Source organism: Mesocricetus auratus, unplaced genomic scaffold, assembly GCF_017639785.1.
Source record: "Mesocricetus auratus isolate SY011 unplaced genomic scaffold, BCM_Maur_2.0 Super-Scaffold_100037, whole genome shotgun sequence".
NCBI classification, from domain to species: domain Eukaryota; kingdom Metazoa; phylum Chordata; class Mammalia; order Rodentia; family Cricetidae; genus Mesocricetus; species Mesocricetus auratus.
The window spans coordinates 972,229-989,766 of NW_024429215.1; the positions used below are offsets into that span (position 1 = coordinate 972,229).

At 43.0% G+C, this 17,538-nt stretch overlaps 1 protein-coding gene across 16 annotated transcripts in view; it reads left to right on the forward strand.

Annotated features, from left to right (window-relative positions):
- Positions 1 to 3,512: 3,512 nt before the first annotated feature.
- Positions 3,513 to 17,538, forward strand: part of LOC110339213 (zinc finger protein 54) — an 85,740-nt gene continuing 71,714 nt past the window's right edge. For 2 of the 16 annotated variants that reach the window (XR_005872480.1, XR_005872479.1), the window contains exons 1-5: positions 3,525 to 3,818; positions 6,191 to 6,273; positions 10,942 to 11,018; positions 13,595 to 13,721; positions 14,511 to 14,603. Coding sequence is in view for 10 of the 16 variants with exons in the window: in XM_040733897.1 (XP_040589831.1) it covers positions 10,989 to 11,018; positions 13,595 to 13,721; positions 14,511 to 14,603 (250 nt within the window). In the remaining 6 variants the exon portion in view is untranslated. Of the gene's footprint in view, positions 3,819 to 5,457; positions 5,547 to 6,190; positions 6,274 to 10,941; positions 11,019 to 13,594; positions 13,722 to 14,510; positions 14,604 to 17,538 lie in introns of those variants that run through there. The other 14 variants (XM_040733888.1, XM_040733891.1, XM_040733897.1 and 11 more) reach the window with 13 other exon arrangements.

Below are 17,538 nucleotides of genomic sequence, written 5' to 3' on the forward strand. Positions count from 1 at the left end.
CCCACACCAGGCCCAGTGTCTTGTCTGTCTCTGTCTGTCCCTCTCCCTCTTTCTCCCCCTCTAGGCCTGTGGCTTAGGATACAACTAGGCTCCAGCCACTCGTGGGCTGCTATGATAATGGACTAAACCTCTGAAACTGTAAGCAAGCCTCCAATTAAATACATTCCTCTCTAAGAGTTGCCTTGGGGCCAAGCAGAGGCGGTGCACACCTGTAGTCCCAGCACTTGGGAGGCAGAGGTACGCGGATCCTCTGTGAGTTCAAGGCCAGCCTGGTAGTCTACAGAGAGAGTTCCAGATCAGCTAGGGCTGTTACACTGAGAAAACCTGTCATGGTTGTGGTGTCTCTTCACAGAAGCAGAATGGTGACTAATAGACTCCATGTAGTATGGGCAGCTCGTATGTGCCTGCTGTTCGTGGGATTCAGAAGAGAACATCACTTTCTGAACTGGGGTTGCAGATGGTTGTGAGTGCTGGGAATCAGAGCTCAATCCTCTGGAACAGCAACAAATGCTCTGAACTACTGAGGTATCGCCTCAGGCTCTCTGGTACGCCCCAACCCCCCCCTCTCTCATTAATTCAATTAGCATAACAGGCACCTCAGAGAAACCAGAGCAAATATGAGATTCTTTGTAGACTGAAAAATACCGAGCTGGGCAGTGGTGGCACATGCCTTTAATACCAGCATTCAGGAGGGAAAAGCTGGTGAGCCTCTGAGTTCAAGGTCAGCCTAATCTACACAAATCCTGTGGGGGTGGGAAGTTGTGATTCTTGCTTAAATGCTGCCTGTGGAATTTCAGGAATGAATGTCTCACCCAAAAGCAGCTCAAATCATCAGAGGGGACATTTTTTTCATATGTATTTATTATTATGTATACAGTGTTCTGCCTCCATATATCCCTGCAGTCCAGAAGCGGGCACCAGATCTCATTACAGATGGTTGTGAGCCACGATGTGGTTGCTAGGAATTGAATTCAGGTCCTCTGGAAGAGCAGCCAGTGCTATTAACCGCTGAGCCATCTCTCCGTCCCCTTATTCTCACAGTTTGCTACTTCATATAGTAGGGTCAAAGATGTTTCTGTTCTCTTTGCAATTTAGATACACTCTGCACATTTTTATGTACTCCCTGTTGATGTGTCCTGGTGTTTATTACAAGTGTGGCATCAGGCAGAACTCTACATGGACATAGGCTATCGCAGAAGTGACTGTGACGCTCTTTGATGTCTCAACTTATACTGCAAGAATCACTCCTCTTTCCTAATCCTGGCATCATCCAGGACTAGGTTCCAGATCATTTCCCCAGAGAGTTTGCAACCCTCTTAGAGAGTCTAGCTACCTAGATAAATGCTCACTTGACTTTCCTACTATAGGCAGTGAGCTCAGGGCACCTATATGTCACCATCTCTCAGAGCTGCTCACCCCAGAAAACCATGAGAAACATGTTCCTTGTTATCACCAAAAACCTCTTACAGTTAGACTCTCCACCGAGACTGTCTTTGTGAATGCTATTCCTCTCTGCATGGGGATGTACAGGAATATGCTTGGATAGTAGCAGGGGACTTGTGCAATTCATCCCTGAATAAATGGATGAGAAGGAAGACGTCATCTAGTTCAATCCTTGAAGACACTCAGAAGGATGAAACATTGACATTCATAGGGCAGATTCCTAAGTGAAGTGTAGATGCAAAGGAAAATGCTTATCTCTCCTTCCTGCAGATGTAACATGGATCCCTGCATAGTAGAGTAGTGCTTCTTAGGGGTGATGACAGTCTGTTTATCAATAAAGAATATATTTTAAGACCCATGTGTTTTCCCAGCCTCTGTGGCAGATCAGTACTTCTAAAATCGCACTATTTATGTATAACAATTTTCAGTGTTTCCCCCACCAATGTCAACAATGAGGCATAACAATGCACCATGACACTGTTGGTGACTTACTAAGATTCGTTTAAGTTTGACCTGGGGGATCTTCCAATCCTCTTACATCCTATTTGTTATATACAATATTTCAGTACTATTCCCAGAGGGGAAAAAATCCATAATCTTGCTATCATCCATATACAAAGACATGATTGTATCTAGGCAAGTATACATGTATACAGCTAAAAACATGATAATACATCTTAAATGACCCAATTAAAAACCAATTAAATGCTTTCTAGGCAATTTGCAAAAACCCTGTATTTTCTGTTTTATATGAAAGAAGACACGTGCTTTTTAATCCTCATCACCAATCATGAGGGTTTTTTTTTGTTTTGTTTTAAGGTGGGGCATTTTCTTTTGAAACATCCCTTTAATTTTGTTGTTGAGACAGAGCCTTACTATGAAGCCTTGACTGGCCTGTAACTCTATCTAGACAAGGGGACTGGAACTTACAGATATCCACCTTCCCCTTCCATCAGAGTGCTGGGATTAAAGGCATACCACCAGGCCAGTTTATCGGGTTTTTTTGTTTGTTTGTTTGTTTCTTCCTAAAATCTCTTTTGTGGGGAGGAGGGTTTTATTTCTTCTGATTTTTCTCTCATGGTTTGGACTTTGTGTTCCTGGAACCATGTCCACATCACTAGTGTGATTTCTAGTGTCCTTTTATGTTGTTGTATGGTAAAGCCTCAGCCCACCCTGAATGAAGGCCACTGTTCCACAGAATATCAGAAATGTCTGCGGGGTTACCCTATCATGAATATCCTTCTCTACAGCTTTTCATCTTCTATTTTTAGGTGGTAAATTGACCCTGTTAACCATCCATTTCCTCTGACATGCAGGAAGGAAGGTTTCAGAAAGTTGGTTTTATTCTTTTATTACGAAGCTTGGCCACATCCCTCCCAGAGAGTTCTCAGGTGCTGCTTGGCATATGGTGGGCTCATTCACATAAGCCGGGACACATCCTGTATTAGCAGGAAGGGGCTGAGTACCCCAGAGTTACAAGAAACTTCATAGTCCTTTGAAGGCCACAGCCAGGTATGAGGACAAAACAATAAAATGCTACAGCTCACTCATTTGACCTTAGTTCAAAGATGAGCCCAAGAGTAGTTAGACAGCTTTTTGCACCCATTTCCTTGTCCTCGATAGTTGATAGGTAGAAAGACAGACAGCTAGGTAGGTAGGTAGATAGACAGGTAGGTAGGTAGGTAGGTAGATAGGTAGATGATAGACAGCTAGGTAGGTAGGTATGTAGGTAGGTAGATAGGTAGGTAGGTAGGTAGGTAGGTAGCTGTTGGTTTGGTTTTCTCCCCCGCTGTCCGCCCTTCTTCCCCCCCCCCCCCCACAGGGTTTCTCTGTGTAGCCCTGACTGTCCTGGAACTCCCTCTGTACACCAGGCTAGCATGGATCTTAGGTATCCACCTGCGTCTGCCTCCCTAGCAAGGTGCCACCACTCCTGGCAAAGAGTGACATATCTACTTCGATTGCCTGCTGAACAGAGCCAGCTAACCTGCTGCGGAGAAGCGATTTTCCCCTAAACGGCGGAACTTCCCACAAGCCATTGCTAGTGCAGAGGGGAGGAACCGGGTGTCACAACCCGAGCCAGAATGTCACCTATGTCAAGGGCGCCGCCCATTGGACCTTGGTCACCTGCACAGATGGGCGGGCTAGGGAAACTGGGCGGAAAAAGGAAGTAAGTGGGCGGGACCAGGGTAGGTTCGGCTCCCCAAAAAGGCGGCAGGCACAGCAAATTCGCCATTCCTTGTGCAATCTCTGGAGACGCGTTATGCAGATGTGAGTGCCGCGGAGCCGCAGTGTCCGCTTGGGGCCGCCTGGGAAAGTCAGCGTCAGCAGCAGCTCAGTGGCGGGAACCGCAGCCCGGCGGCCCTGGAACCTCCCAGGTCAGAGGAGCCGCGGGGCTGGGACCCGGGAGGGCGGGGACGGGGTGCGAGCGGTTTCTCTGCTGCTCATCGGGAAGCCGGCTCCCAAATTCTGATGTGGGTGTCTTTCCCTTGTCGGTGCATTTTAGATTGTATGAACTGGACTGATCCTGATTTTTTTATTGTATGATTTTTAAAATAGTCTCTTCAAAATAAATCTGGCAGAACCGAATCTATGTGTTGCTGTTTCTAACAGTGTTCTGTTTGCTACTTCCGAAACAACAAACTCTTAAAAATTTTAAATTATCCATGCTTTTCATCTCTCGTGTTCTGCCATTTCCCCTGTTCAAGAGAGTGGTAATCAGAACTTGATTGTCAACCTAAAACGCGTGTTAGATATTAACCGCTTAAGGGTCGACTGTAGGTTTGTTTGGATCACAAATATGTCTTAGCAAACTCCACAGTCATGGTTGTAAGCATTTACCATGCAGAATTTTACCGTTGATTTTGCATCTGAAATGTATACATTATATTTTGTTGTTGTTTTGAGGGGTGGGGTTCGAGACAGGGTTTCTCTGTATTGTTTTGGAGGCTGTCCTGGAACTCGCTCTGTAGACCAGGCTGGTCTGGAACTCTCAGAGATCCACCTGCCTCTGCCTCCCCAGTGCTGGAATTAAAGGCATACGCCACCAACGCCAGGCTTTATTTGTATTCTCATGTGACTTATGAACGCTGAGAGTGAGGCTATCAGGCCATCCTTATTCAGCACTGTATAGGACAGCAAGCATCTCAGTAGGGATTTTTGAGTAATTGTGACAGCTCACCTACGTGGCAATATTTGTACTTATGATCTAATAAAGGTTGCCTGGAGATCAGAATGCAAAAGCTAACCACAGCGGTAGCTGGGCAGTGGTGGCACACACCTTTAATCCCAGGACTCAGGAGACAGAGGCAGATGGGTCTCTGTAAGTTCAAGGTCTCTTATTTTCTTTTGTCTCCTTGGTTCAAGAATATAGCACGTGGACACACGGCCAAACTCTGGCTTTTTGGGGGGGTGGGTTTGAAGTAGGGGGTTTTCTTGTGTTAACAGTTCTGGGTGTCCTGAAACTCTAAACCAGGCTGGCCTCAAACTGCCTCTGCCTCTAGAGTGCTAGGATTAAAGGCTGGACCCCCCCCCCACACACACACACAAAGTGTTGCTTTTTATTTCAGGATCTGGTTTTTTGTTTTTTGGCTTTTTTTTCTTGAGACAGGGTTTCTCTGTATTGGTTTAGAGGCTGTCCTGGAACTCCATCTGTAGACCAGGCTGGCCTCAAACTCCCAGAGATCCACCTGCCTCTACCACCCAACTGCTGGGATTAAAGGCGTGTGCCACCAACACCCTGCCTAAAGCAGTGCTTTTAGAGCTAATTGGCAAGCATGACTTCATCTTGCTACTTGGAACAGAATGACCTGGAGAAGTTGCTGAAACTACGTCATTGCCCCTAGCAACCTTACCACAGGCGTTTTACCATGCGTGACTGAATGTTGTACGTTTGAAAAGTGCCCAAGCCTTTGTGATTCTGGGAAGTCCTGCTTGCTTTTTTTTCCTGGCCTCACCTTGTGGCTGCAGATTATAAAATGCAGATGCTAACTGAACTGGAGAATGGAAACCGTTCAGAGCTACCCCAACTTCAGTCCACCCACTCCCAACCGTTAAAGAGTGGCCATTCCAGAGAGATTTCCGCAGCAGAATTTACAGCAGTTTGGGTACCGTTTTCCTGTACTATTCTTTCTCGGGCTCCTTCTCAAACTGTGCTGCATGTGTGTGAGCTTCGTGGGGATGAACCTCACGTCTCATGACAGTGAGAAATTCTCAGCGCAGGAAAAGAGAAAACTTTCTCGTTACTCTTCATGCTTTTCGTTTGGGGAAGTGTTCAGTTTCTTTCGGTTTTGTTCCACGAGTGTATAATACTGTCACCTCAATCATGAAGTTTCATTTCCACTCGTGAGGGTTTTTTTAATTTGCTGGTTCATGTTTGCCTGTATGTCTGTACCACATTTATGCCTGGTGCCTACAGAGTCCAGAAGAAGGGGACAGATCCCCTGGAGTTGGAATTGTGGATGGTTGTGAGCCACCATGTGGGTACTGTTGCTCAACCGGTTCTCTAGAAGAGCAGCCAGAACTCTTACCCACTGAGCCATCCTACCAGCCAGCCTTGACTGTGGCTGGAAGTGGAGCTCAAGTTACTCTGACTGAAAATGCTCCCAGAATATTTTTCAGTGTTCTGACACTACACGACAGCTGGGGAATCATTTCTAGAATCCTCTATTTTGTTTTCTCTGTATCTGCTGAACACAGTACTCTGCCGGAAATCCAAGAGCTTCCTGAACAATCCCTTTCCCATGTGCAGGTCTCCCTGATCAACTTGACCCCCTGTGCAGCAGAACCAGCCCTGTCTGGTGAAGAGAAGGGAGACAGCAGCTGAGGATCTAGGTATGTTGGTTGATTGAGGTTGGTGAGGGGCTCAAGCGACAGAGGAAACCAGACATGAAATTGTTTTTGCCACATTCTGTTTCATTAGAAATGATTCTGGAGAGTTCCACTGAGAATAATCTCCTCGGGATCATCCTGTTGTAGGTGTTAGGTGGCTTTCTATGTAAGAAATAATAGTAAGAAATAATATTTGACTGCGCATTCGATTGACTCCTGGCCCTCTTGAATGCATATCACTGATCACATCCTCATCAATATCAGTTTTCGTTACTATAATTTTAATGTTTTATAAAATTAGGAAAATTGATGCCTTTCATTTTCCTCTGCTCTCAAAAGTTTGTAGCTTCTTGTTCCTTCAAATTCTGTTTCTTGTTAGGGTTAACTTCTCCACTTCCTAAAGCCATGCTAAGAATTTGCTTACTATCTCTCCACAGTATTAAGCTCCATGTGCATTGTCCTCCCATTGACACCTCCTGTCTGTCTTCAGGTCAACACTCAATGCTCTTATTGTTACCATTTCAACGGGTTTTTCAAATCGCCTTTGGGTTTGATCTTCTTTTGAAGATTTTTTTTAGAAATGTTTGTGGTTTCCTACAATTTAATATCACTTTAGGATTACTTTCTCAATTTGTACACAATGCCGGGAAGATTTTGTTAGGAATTTCTTAGCAGCATTACAGAAGGCAAACCTCCTTCTACACTGTCTTTTCAAGTTTGAATAAGAACATGCCAGCTGCCGGTTTTCACATCACATATTCCCTCCCTCCCTTTCCTTCTTTTGACGGGATTTCTCTGCTCACTCTGTAGACCAGGCTGGCCTTCAACTAAGAGATATAATTGCCTCCACTCCCTGATTGCTGGGATTAAAAGCATACACCACCACTGCCTGGTGACTTGTTTTATTTCTAAGATTTGAGCATAGTAGAGCATGTTCCTTGATGCTTGAGAAGATTGTTAGACCTCTGCTGCTGTGTGGAAACTGTAGACCAGACTGTCTCTGCCTCCCAGTGCTAAGATTAAAGGGTTGTGACGCTACTTCGTGGACTCATGAAATGTTTTGTTAAATTCCTTTGATCTTAGTATTTTGTGTTTTTAGGTTTGAAATGAATTGCTGTGTTTTCAGTTTTTCTTTCTGTTTCTCTCTCTCTCTCTCTCTCTGTGTATTTGCATCTGTTCTTTGGGTAATATTCATTTGTATTTGAAGAAATCACTGAAAGGAAAGATCAAACTCATAACATTTTGACAATGTTTCCTCTATTTCTTATATGCCCTTTCCTCTTTGTGAGTTCTTTTGTCTTTCATTGGCATTTTTATAGTTTATTTCTTTATAAATTTCATTTCAGCATCATCTATACATTTTCTCAATGACCACCCTAGCACAGTGATTTCTTATTAAACAACCAAACAAGCAAAAGCAAATTCACATTGGTTTCAACTTATATCTTTTCCTCTTTCTGAGATCTTTTGTCTTTTATAAGACTTATTTATTATGTATACAGTGTTCTGCCTGCATATATGCATGCTTGCCAGAAGAGGGCACCAGATCTCATAGTTGTGAGCCTCCATGTGGGTGCTGGAAATTGAATTTAGCACCTCTGGAAGAACAGCTAGTGTTCTTAACCTCTGAGCCATTACTCTATCCCTTGTTGGTATTTTTATTACTTTATAAACTTCATTAAGTCATTCATTACAAGAATGTGATTCAGTTAGTAGTGATCCACAGAACCCTATGTGTGGTATAGTTGAATCTTACGTAAATTTTTAATTTAATTTTATTTTAATGTTTTGCTTGCTTGTTTGGTTGTTCAAAAAGGTACACATTTACTTGCATGGTGGCTGCAGTGAGCTGGAATTCCTTGTTTTTTGTTTCTTTTGGTTTTTCGAAACAGTTTCCCTGCATAGCTTTGGAGCCTGTCCTGGAACTCACTCTGTAGACCAGGCTGGCCTTGAACTCACAGAGATCTACTTGCCTCTGCCTCCCGAGTGCTGGGATTAAAGGTGTGCACCACCAACGCTACTGGAATTTCCTGCTGACAGTATCTCTGTGTGTTCTTCCTCCTGCATCTACCCCCTTGTTTATTGTTAAGACCTTGAGTGCGGCGCTGTCCGGGCCGAGTAATCTGTAGTTCCATTCAGTTCCCTGTGTCCACTTATGGCCACTTTTCTCCTTTGTGTTACTCTGCAGGTTCACTCTTCCAGCTCAAAGTCTGTGATTCATTGCTTGGGGGAGAGAATCAGACCCAGGTTCATACATGGTGTGTGGATAGATAACTTTGACCAACACCATTAGTTGAAGAGACTACCTATCTTGCAGCTTAAGATGTTGTCATTTTGATAAAATTATAGATGGTCTCAGCTTCTTCAGATGGTTCTGAATCTGCTACTACCTTGCCCTGGGCTGTGTCTACTCTTCTGGTAGTACATGTTGGTCATGTGGCTCTGTGGATGACCTGAGATCTCAGTTTTAATAGATCAGTCTCTGTTGTTGGTAATATAGGAATTTATACTGTTCATTTTTCTCTGTCAGTGTGCATGGAAATGAATTTCTTTGTTATATTTTTCACTTTTTTGAGTGTCTAAAATTTTTCATAATAGAAGTCAAAGTCAGAGTCCAGTGATGGCGGTGCATACCTTTAATCCCAGCACTGGGGTGACAGTGAGTCAGATCTCTGTGAGTTCGAGTCCAGCCAGTCCAGGACAACCTCCAAAGCTACAGAGAAACCCTATCTTGAAATAGAAAGGAGAGAGAGAGAGAGAGAGGGAGGGAGGGAGGGAGGGAGGGAGGGAGGGAGGGAGGGAGGGAGGGAGGGAGGGAGGGAGGGAGGGAGGGAGGGAGGGAGAGAGAGAGAGAGAGAGAGAGAGAGAGAGAGAGAGAGAGAGAGAGAGAGAGAGAGAGAGAGGAGAGGGTCTCACTATGTAGTTCTGACTGTTCTGGATGTTCTGGAACTTACTTTGTAGATCATCTACCTGCTTCTGTTTCCTGAGCTCTGGGATCAGAGGCTTGTGCCGCCATGCTTGTCTCCTGGGTGTATTTTAAGTTAATGTTTATGGGTTAGTTTCTTAATTTGTTTTTCAACATCCTTGCTATTGATATATTTTTTTAAAAAGTAGTGATTTTGTGTTACTCATTATTCAAGCATTTATCAAATCTAAGGTTCTTTATGTTTGTCAGTAGGGAAGTTTTTGTGTTCTAAGGGGTATTTTGTTTGTATTGTTTTTTTGTTGTTTTCTAGACAGGGTTTCTCTCTGTAACAGCCCTGGCTGACCCAGAACTCATTTTGTAGGCCAGGCTGGCCTTGCTGGGATTAGTGTCAGGTGCTACCACACCTAACTCTCAGTAGGGAGTTTTATTTCGGTGATCACACCATTGTTGAAAAGAGTAGTTTGGAGTCTTTATTTCCTATCTCTATCTTTTTTGCTTTTTTGTTTTGTTTGTTGTTGTTGTTTTTTTTTTTTTTTCAAATTTCTCTTGCTAGCCACCATAGCTCCACATTAAATGAAACGGAAGAAGTGTGCGTTTTCATTTTGTTGCAGTGTTCCTGGTAACGACGTTCACTTTCCTCTCTGTGTACTGTTGGCCTAGGTGGGATACACATGTCCTTTATGGTATTGAACCGTGTTCCATTTCTTCGTAGCTCTAGGAATTACATCATGAGTTTTTGTTGAACAGGACTTTGTCGGGTGACATTTCTCTTTCTACTTTGTTCTTGGGATTTTTCCCCTATAATGTTGTTGGTGTTGTAGGTGGCTGTATTATTGGTACTATTTTTTTTCCTTCTCTGTTACAGTGCTTTGCTATGTTGTACCTGGTTTATTTTTGTGTTTTATTTAATTAATTTACTTGTTTACTTATTTGGTTTTTCTTTTGTTTTGTTTAAGATTTATTTATTACATATACAGTGTTCTGCCTACATACCAGAAGAGGGCACCAGATTGAATTGTAGATGGTTGTGAGCCACCATGTCGTTGCTGGGAATTGAACTCAGGACCTCTGGAAGAGCAGCCAGAGCTCTTAACCTCTGAGCCATCTCTCCAGCCCCTTATTTGTTTTTTCAAGACAGGGTTTCTCTGTGTAGCTTGGAGCTTGTTCTGGAACTGACTCTGTAGACCAGGCTGGCCTCAAACTCAGTGCCTGGTTTATTCTCAAGTCTCCTATAGTCATCCATTGCTCGTGTGTATCTCATTTCTTGTGTCCTCTCAGATAAGTCCTCTCCGTGTCTTGTGTTTCTGTTTGTTTTATCTTAGTTTATGTGTAAGGGTATTTTGCTCATGTGTATATCACTGCACCATGTGTAAGCCCGGTGCCTGTAGAGATCCGAGGGCATCATGTCTCCTGGAGTTACCGATGGTTATTGTCTGCCATGTGATTTGAACCTGGATCCTTTGGAAGACTGATCGGTATTCCCCCATTTTCTCTTCTCTCATTCTTGCATGCGTAGTCTGCTCTACTTATTATCTTTAGTGTGTTTGGGTGAGATGGCCTGTTAATTCATGATTGTCTTCAAATGCACTTGTCTCTTTGCCAACTGTTATAGACATGTTGCCTGGGTGTAATAACAGAGTCCTGGCTATAGGAATATTGACAAGACATTTGGTATTATTCTAGTGTTTGGATCTTTTGATGTGGTATATGGCTTTGTTCCTAACAGCTTTTAATACAAATTTTAGGTTTATCTTTTGGACACAATTGTACAAAAGTTGCAAGAAGAGGAAAAATGGCGGGTTCTCCAATAAATACATCCCAGGTCAGTGTCATGCCTGCTTCTGGTCTATAGAATTGTTATCTATGAAAACACTGCAGGCCCTTAATCTGTGTTATGCTATCTAAAATGTTTGTTTTTCCTTTTCTTCTGATAGATAAGATTAACGGGCTGGAGAGGAGATAGCCAGAAGTTAAGAGCACTGGCTGCTCTTCCAGAGGTTCTGAGTTCAATTCCCAGCATCCACATGGTAGCTCACAATCATCTGTAATAAGCTCTGGTATCAGCCGAGGGTTGGTGGCACACACCTTTAATCCCAGCACTCGGGAGGCAGAGGCAGGCAGATCTCTGTGAGTTTGAGGACAGCCTGGTCTACAGAGCGAGTTCCAGGACAGCCTCCAAAACAATACAGAGAAAATCTGTCTTGAAAAACCAAAAAAAAAAAAAAAAGATCCGGTAATATCTTCTGGCCTGCAGGCATACATGCAGACAGAACACTGTACGTATACTAAATAAATAAACCTTTAAAAAAAACACAGCCTTCCCACCATCCATTTTTCCCTGCTTATATTTGTAAGAGAAAAAGAATCTAAGACCTGCAATTCTAAAACTGTTTTTCACTGTGATTGATGATCAGAGAAATGTGTGGCTACCCGACAGCTACAGAGGATGGATGCATATCTTATATATTAGTGAGGAAAACCATGTTCCACAGAGGCCCTGTTTGAGGGATCTATCAGATTTCCTTAAACCAGTTTTTTGAAAGTGCACATTCAGACACCTGGAGCACCTCACTGGCATCAGTGAACTGTTCACGAAAGGGTAGTCTTAGAAGAGACCCCACTCCCTCTGACCCTCCTGCAGAATATATTCAAGTTGTCTAGAGTGCAGAACACTGTAGTTCTGTGCATCATCTTAGCCTAAAGCAGCGGTTCTCAACCCGTGGGTCATGACCCCCTTGGCAAACCTGGAACTGTATTAAAGGGTCACAGTGTTAGGGAGATTGAGAACTGCTGGCCTAAAGCAATGCTCTTGTCAGTAGATTCAGAGTGTAGTTTCAGCCGGGCTGTGGTGGCTCACGCCTTTAATTCCAGCACTCGGGAGGCAGAGGCAGGCAGATCTCTGTGAGTTCCAGGCCAGGCTGGACCGACAGCCCCCAAAACAATACAGAGAAACCCTGTCTCATAAAAACAAAAAACAAACAAACAAACGATTTGTAATTTCATTGATTCTCTCCTTCCTTCCTTCCTTCCTTCCCTCCCTGCTTTCCTCTCTCTCTCTCTCTTTCCTTCTTTCTCTCTCTCTCTGTTTCTTCCTTTCTGATACAGGGTTTCACTATTTTTCCTGGCTGCCATAGAACTCATTCTGTAGATCAAAGATCTGCCTGCCTCTGCCTCCCAAGTGGTGAGATTACAGATGCATGCCACCACCAGCCAGCCCTGTGTGTTTGTTTGTTTGTTTTTCTTGTGTGTTTTTCGAGGCAGGGTTTCTCTGGCTTTGGAGGGTGTCCTAGATCTACCTCTTACAGACCAGGCTGGTCTCGAATTCACAGAGATCCACCTGCCTCTGCCTCCCGAGTTCTGGGATTAAAGACGAGCACCACCACTGCCCGGCCTGGCCCTCATTTTTACCTGTACTTCATGGCTGCCAAAATAATCTCATTATATGGTGAATGTTTGGATCTTGGCGGTTTGGATTGTTGCTGCTCCCTTATTACTATGAGAAAACCAGAACTCTGACAGACTTACTTACTATTTGTTTGTTTGTTTATTATTTTAAGACAGTGTCTCACTTTGCAGTAAACCTGAAATGCAAAGAGACTGGCCTACTTCTGCCTTCCGAGCGATAGGATTTAAGTTGTCTTCCACCACACCTAGTATTTAAAACCTTTTGACATTAAGTTCATCCATAGATTCTGCCTCCCAAGTTCTGCTTCTTTGCTATACAAAATTGTGGGACTGCATCATGGATCCTAGATCCTTAGCTCAACAGAGCTTATTAGAATACAATTTGAGGGGCTGGAGAGATGGCTCAGTGGTTAAGAGCACTGACTATTCTTTTAGAGAACCCTGGTTCAATTCCCAGCACCCACATGGCAGCTCACATCTGTCTGTAACTCCAGTTCCAAAGCATCTGGCACCCTTACACAGACATACTTGTAGGAAAAACACCAATGCACACAATAAATAAATAAAATTACATAAAAAAAGAATACAGTTTGATAAGACCAAACTACAGAAAAGATGAATCCAGTGTCACTATTCTACCATTTTGGCATTTAGAAGCATAATTTTGCTTGTCACAAATTTTCTGTCTGAGATGCATATATTGATTCTGTGTGAAATGAACCGCAGCCTTGATCTAAAAAAGGTATATTTCTCTGTCCGGACTTTGAATTTACATCTTATGTGCCCTAAAAGTATATTGTTTCTGGGAATATGGTACTATCCTGTTTTCCCAGTTAGGTGGTGCATTTTTTTTGGGTATCCTCACTCCAGAAAGCATCTTACTGAATATCTGTGCTCCCTCATTTACAGCAGAAAAAAAATGGCGCAGTTCCCCTTGTATTCTTTGTATCCAGGAAAAGTACTCTACATATGGTAAATCTATTGTCATTTCAGGGTCTGTTGACATTCCAGGATGTGGCTGTGGACTTCACACAGGAGGAGTGGGAATGCCTGGACTCTGCTCAGAGGACTTTGTACATTGATGTGATGTTGGAGAATTACAGCAACCTGGTCTCTCTGGGTGAGGATATTTTTCTCGCAGAATTTGTAACTTATCCTTGGTTTATGCCTACTTTGTAGGGGTGGAGACTCACTGGGTAGCTGTCTTAGAAACTGTAGGAAATGAGGTAATACTAATTAATGCTTCTCCCTGGTGTTTGATGTCTTCTTCCTGTTTTCCCTTTTGGGGGCATTATGAAGCCTTCCTTTTAGGTAGGTCTACAAAACATTCAGAGAGACCCAGTAGCAGGCGTTTCCATGCACATCCGGAAGTGTCATTTCCATCAGGGTTGTGGATTCATTCAGAAACTGATTATGTTCCCAGCCCCATCCTTACGTTTCCATTGTGGCATTTGATACTCACCGAAGCAGATAATATTCCTACCAAATCCTCAAGTTCCGTTTCCATCATTGCGTTTGACTTAGTCTGAATGGGAAGCAGAACTCAGTCTGCAAAACTGAAAATGCTCCCTAGGTCTTTCTTATGCTGTCTTTATTTTATTTTATGCATGGGTGCTAGCCTGCGTGTACACGAGTGCTCAGGCTGCCCAACTAAGCCATCAGAAGGAAGCAAAGGCCCCCTGAATCTGAAGTTACAGAGGGGTGTGAACTTTCCACAGGTGCTGGGAATCAAAACTGGGTCCTTCTGACCATTGAGCCATCTGGTTAGGACTTCATAAATATATTTTTAAGATTCTTATATGAAATAATGGCTGGTGAATCATTTCTAGCGTCTTCTACTGCGTTATCTCTTTAAGATATTATGTTCGATAGAATCCAGCAAAATCATGTACCTCTTTCTAATACACAGGTATTATTTCGTGCAAGGCAGACCTGGTCCCCTGTCTAGAGCAAATCCAAATGGCCTGCAATGTGAAGAAAGAGGAGATGGTGGCCAGACCAGGTAGGGATGAGTGAATGAAAAGACGGAAGTGACGGACTTAAGTGAAAGAGGGAGAAAAATCAGAAAATGGTTTTGCCATGTTCTGTCCCACTAGAGGCAATTCTAGATTACTTAGCAGGGTGTTCTTAAGATGTGCCTTACTGGCGGGGCGTTGGTGGCACACGCCTTTAATTCCAGCACTCGGGAGGCAGAGGCAGGCGGATCTCTGCCAGCCTGGTCTACAGAGCGAGTTCCAGGACAGACTCCAAAGCCACAGAGAAACCCTGTCTCGGAAAACCTAAAAAAAAAAAAAAAAAAAAATGCGCCTTACTGTCAGTGTCAGAAGACATTGTTCTTATCCCGCAGGTACTATCTTCAAAGTACTGTAGAATGCAAATGCATTCTTATTTGACTATGAGGGAGAGGGATTCCGTCTCAGTAACCATCCTTGTTTTCAATTATCTGTCTTCAGGCCAATAATACATGGTTTTCATTGCTATTGTTTGTTTGTTTTTTGAGACAGGGTTTCTCCAAGTAGCCCTAGCTGTCCTGGAGCTCCATTCCTTGAATAAGCTGGCCTTGGACTTCTAATCTGGATCTCATTCCAGTTTTAGTATAAGTGCTCTCTGAGCACGATGGGATATTGTCTTGGTCACTATTGCTATGAAGCAACACCATAGCCAAGGGAACTCAGTGTAAAAGAAAGCGTGTAATTGGTGGTTTGTGTATAGTGTCAAAGCGTTAGTCTGTTATCATGGTGGGGAACAGAGTGGCAGGCTGTGGATGGCTTGGTGCTGGGAGAGAAGCTAAACACTTTACATTGTTCTCCAAAGTCAGCAAGCAGAGTGACATCTGGCCTGGTGTTGGCTTTTGAAACCTTAAAGTATACTCCCAGTGATACTTTTGCAACAAGGACACACCTCCTATCCTTCCTCAGTCCATCCACTGAGGGCTAGGCATGCAAATAGATGAGCCTGTGCAGGGCATTCTCCTTCAAACCACCACAGAGATCGGTTTAAAATGTCTTCAGTATTTCGTATCCTCAGATTGGAAGTGGATTTATGGAAGGAAATGTGTATTTTAATCTTCTTTTGTTGTTGCTGTTTTTGTTTTGTTTCTATTCTTTTTCAATTTATTTTCATTTTTATGTACCTATGTATGTAATTTATTTACTCCTGTTTTCGGTACATTGGTGTTTTGCCTGCATGTAGTCTATGCGAGGGTGTCAGATCTTGGAGTTTCAGACAGTCGTGAGCTACCAAATGGGTGCTTGGAATTGAACCCAGGGCCTCCGAAAGAGCAGTCAATGCATGTAACCGCTTAGCCATCTTTCCAGCCCCAAATGTGTATAATTTCTATGTCTGGGGGCCTTGTCTGCGTGTGTATCTGTACACTACTTGTGTATTTGATGCCCCTGCATGCCCTGGAGCTGGAGCTGGAGAAGGGTGCAGCTGCCACGTTTGTGCTGCACATTCAGCCTGGGTTCTCTCGAACAGCACCCTATATCCTTACCCACTGAGCCATCATCTCTCCAGCCACTCTCTCAGGTTTTGAAGCATTTTGCATCAAAGATACTTTACTTTGAAAGTAAAGCACCTACTAGCACTTTTTGCAGAGCTTTCTGTATGTCTCATAACTCTTAGTAACGTCTATACTTTTCATATGAATTCTTACTGTTTTCATTTCATTATAAATTTCAGGCATGATCTTTTATAATTATGTTTACATACTACAGGACTTGCCGAAGCCAGACCTGAAAGTATTTCAACTGGTGTAAAGTGATTTCATATAGAAACATATCCAGGGTCTGGAGAGATGGTTTAGTGGTAAGAGCACTTGCTGCTCTTCTAGAGGACCAGGGTTCCATTTCCAGCGCCCACATGGTAGCTCACAACTGTCTGTAACTCCTGTTCCAGGGAATCTGTAGATAGATAAAAGCACATCCATCTACAATCTACACACTTCCTGGTCTCCAGTGTCTGTGGCACTGATATTCTGACCAAGATGCACTACTGTCTCACTGTTCCTATTTTATACTGTGGGAATTAGTCCTGTGTTCATCCTTGAGACAGTGACAAAATGGTTGTTTTTTCTGGTGACTCTCATAGTTCCGTATTCAGTTTTCTGAGCCCTGTTTCTGCTGTTGACTTGAAACCTGCCATGTTCCAGTTGTCTCTCCTCCTCCATCTCACACAGAATTGGTTGCTTTTCTTGGATTTCCTCTCATTTTATTAGTCTAATTAGGGAAGGAAAAATTGTCTGAAAATAATATCCAAGAAATGATCATCCTTGTTTCTTACTTACCTAAACTTAATGTCTTATTCTAACGTTGTGGCAAGCTCCTAACTATTTTAGAGATCTTGCTGAATAATGTTGTCGGTAAATGTTGGTTTTGTTATGTACCATATGCTAGCATGAGATAAGAAATTTTCTATATTGCCACCTTGCTAATGTCCTCAGGTTGGAGTGATGTTGTAGATTGTAAGTCTAACATGAGTCCATGAAGTAAGATAGCTCTGTAATTTCCTTTCTTGTAGCTGTGCCTTGATATTACATGTAGTGGCTTTCTCCATGTGAAAACACACAAAGATCCTTCCAGAAAATAATCCTATATCAGTGAAAGTAATGACCTTGAGAATTTCTATTTAAGTAAAGACAGGGAACACAGGGCCGAGTCTGTAGATATCAAACAGTATAGGGTTTGAAATAAAAAGTGCATAACATCCCTGCCCCATTTGATCTACAGCCTTGGATATTTAGCAAAAAATATTTTCTTTATGTTCATTACTTTCAGTGATTTTAATGTGTCTTTAAGAAAAAAAAATGTCTATGGAGATGTTTTGAGATGGGATGTCTCTACATAGTTCTGGCTGTTCTAGGACTCGCTATGTAGATCATGCTGACATATCTGTCTGATAAATTCTGGGATTAGAGTCATACTTCACCACACCTAGCT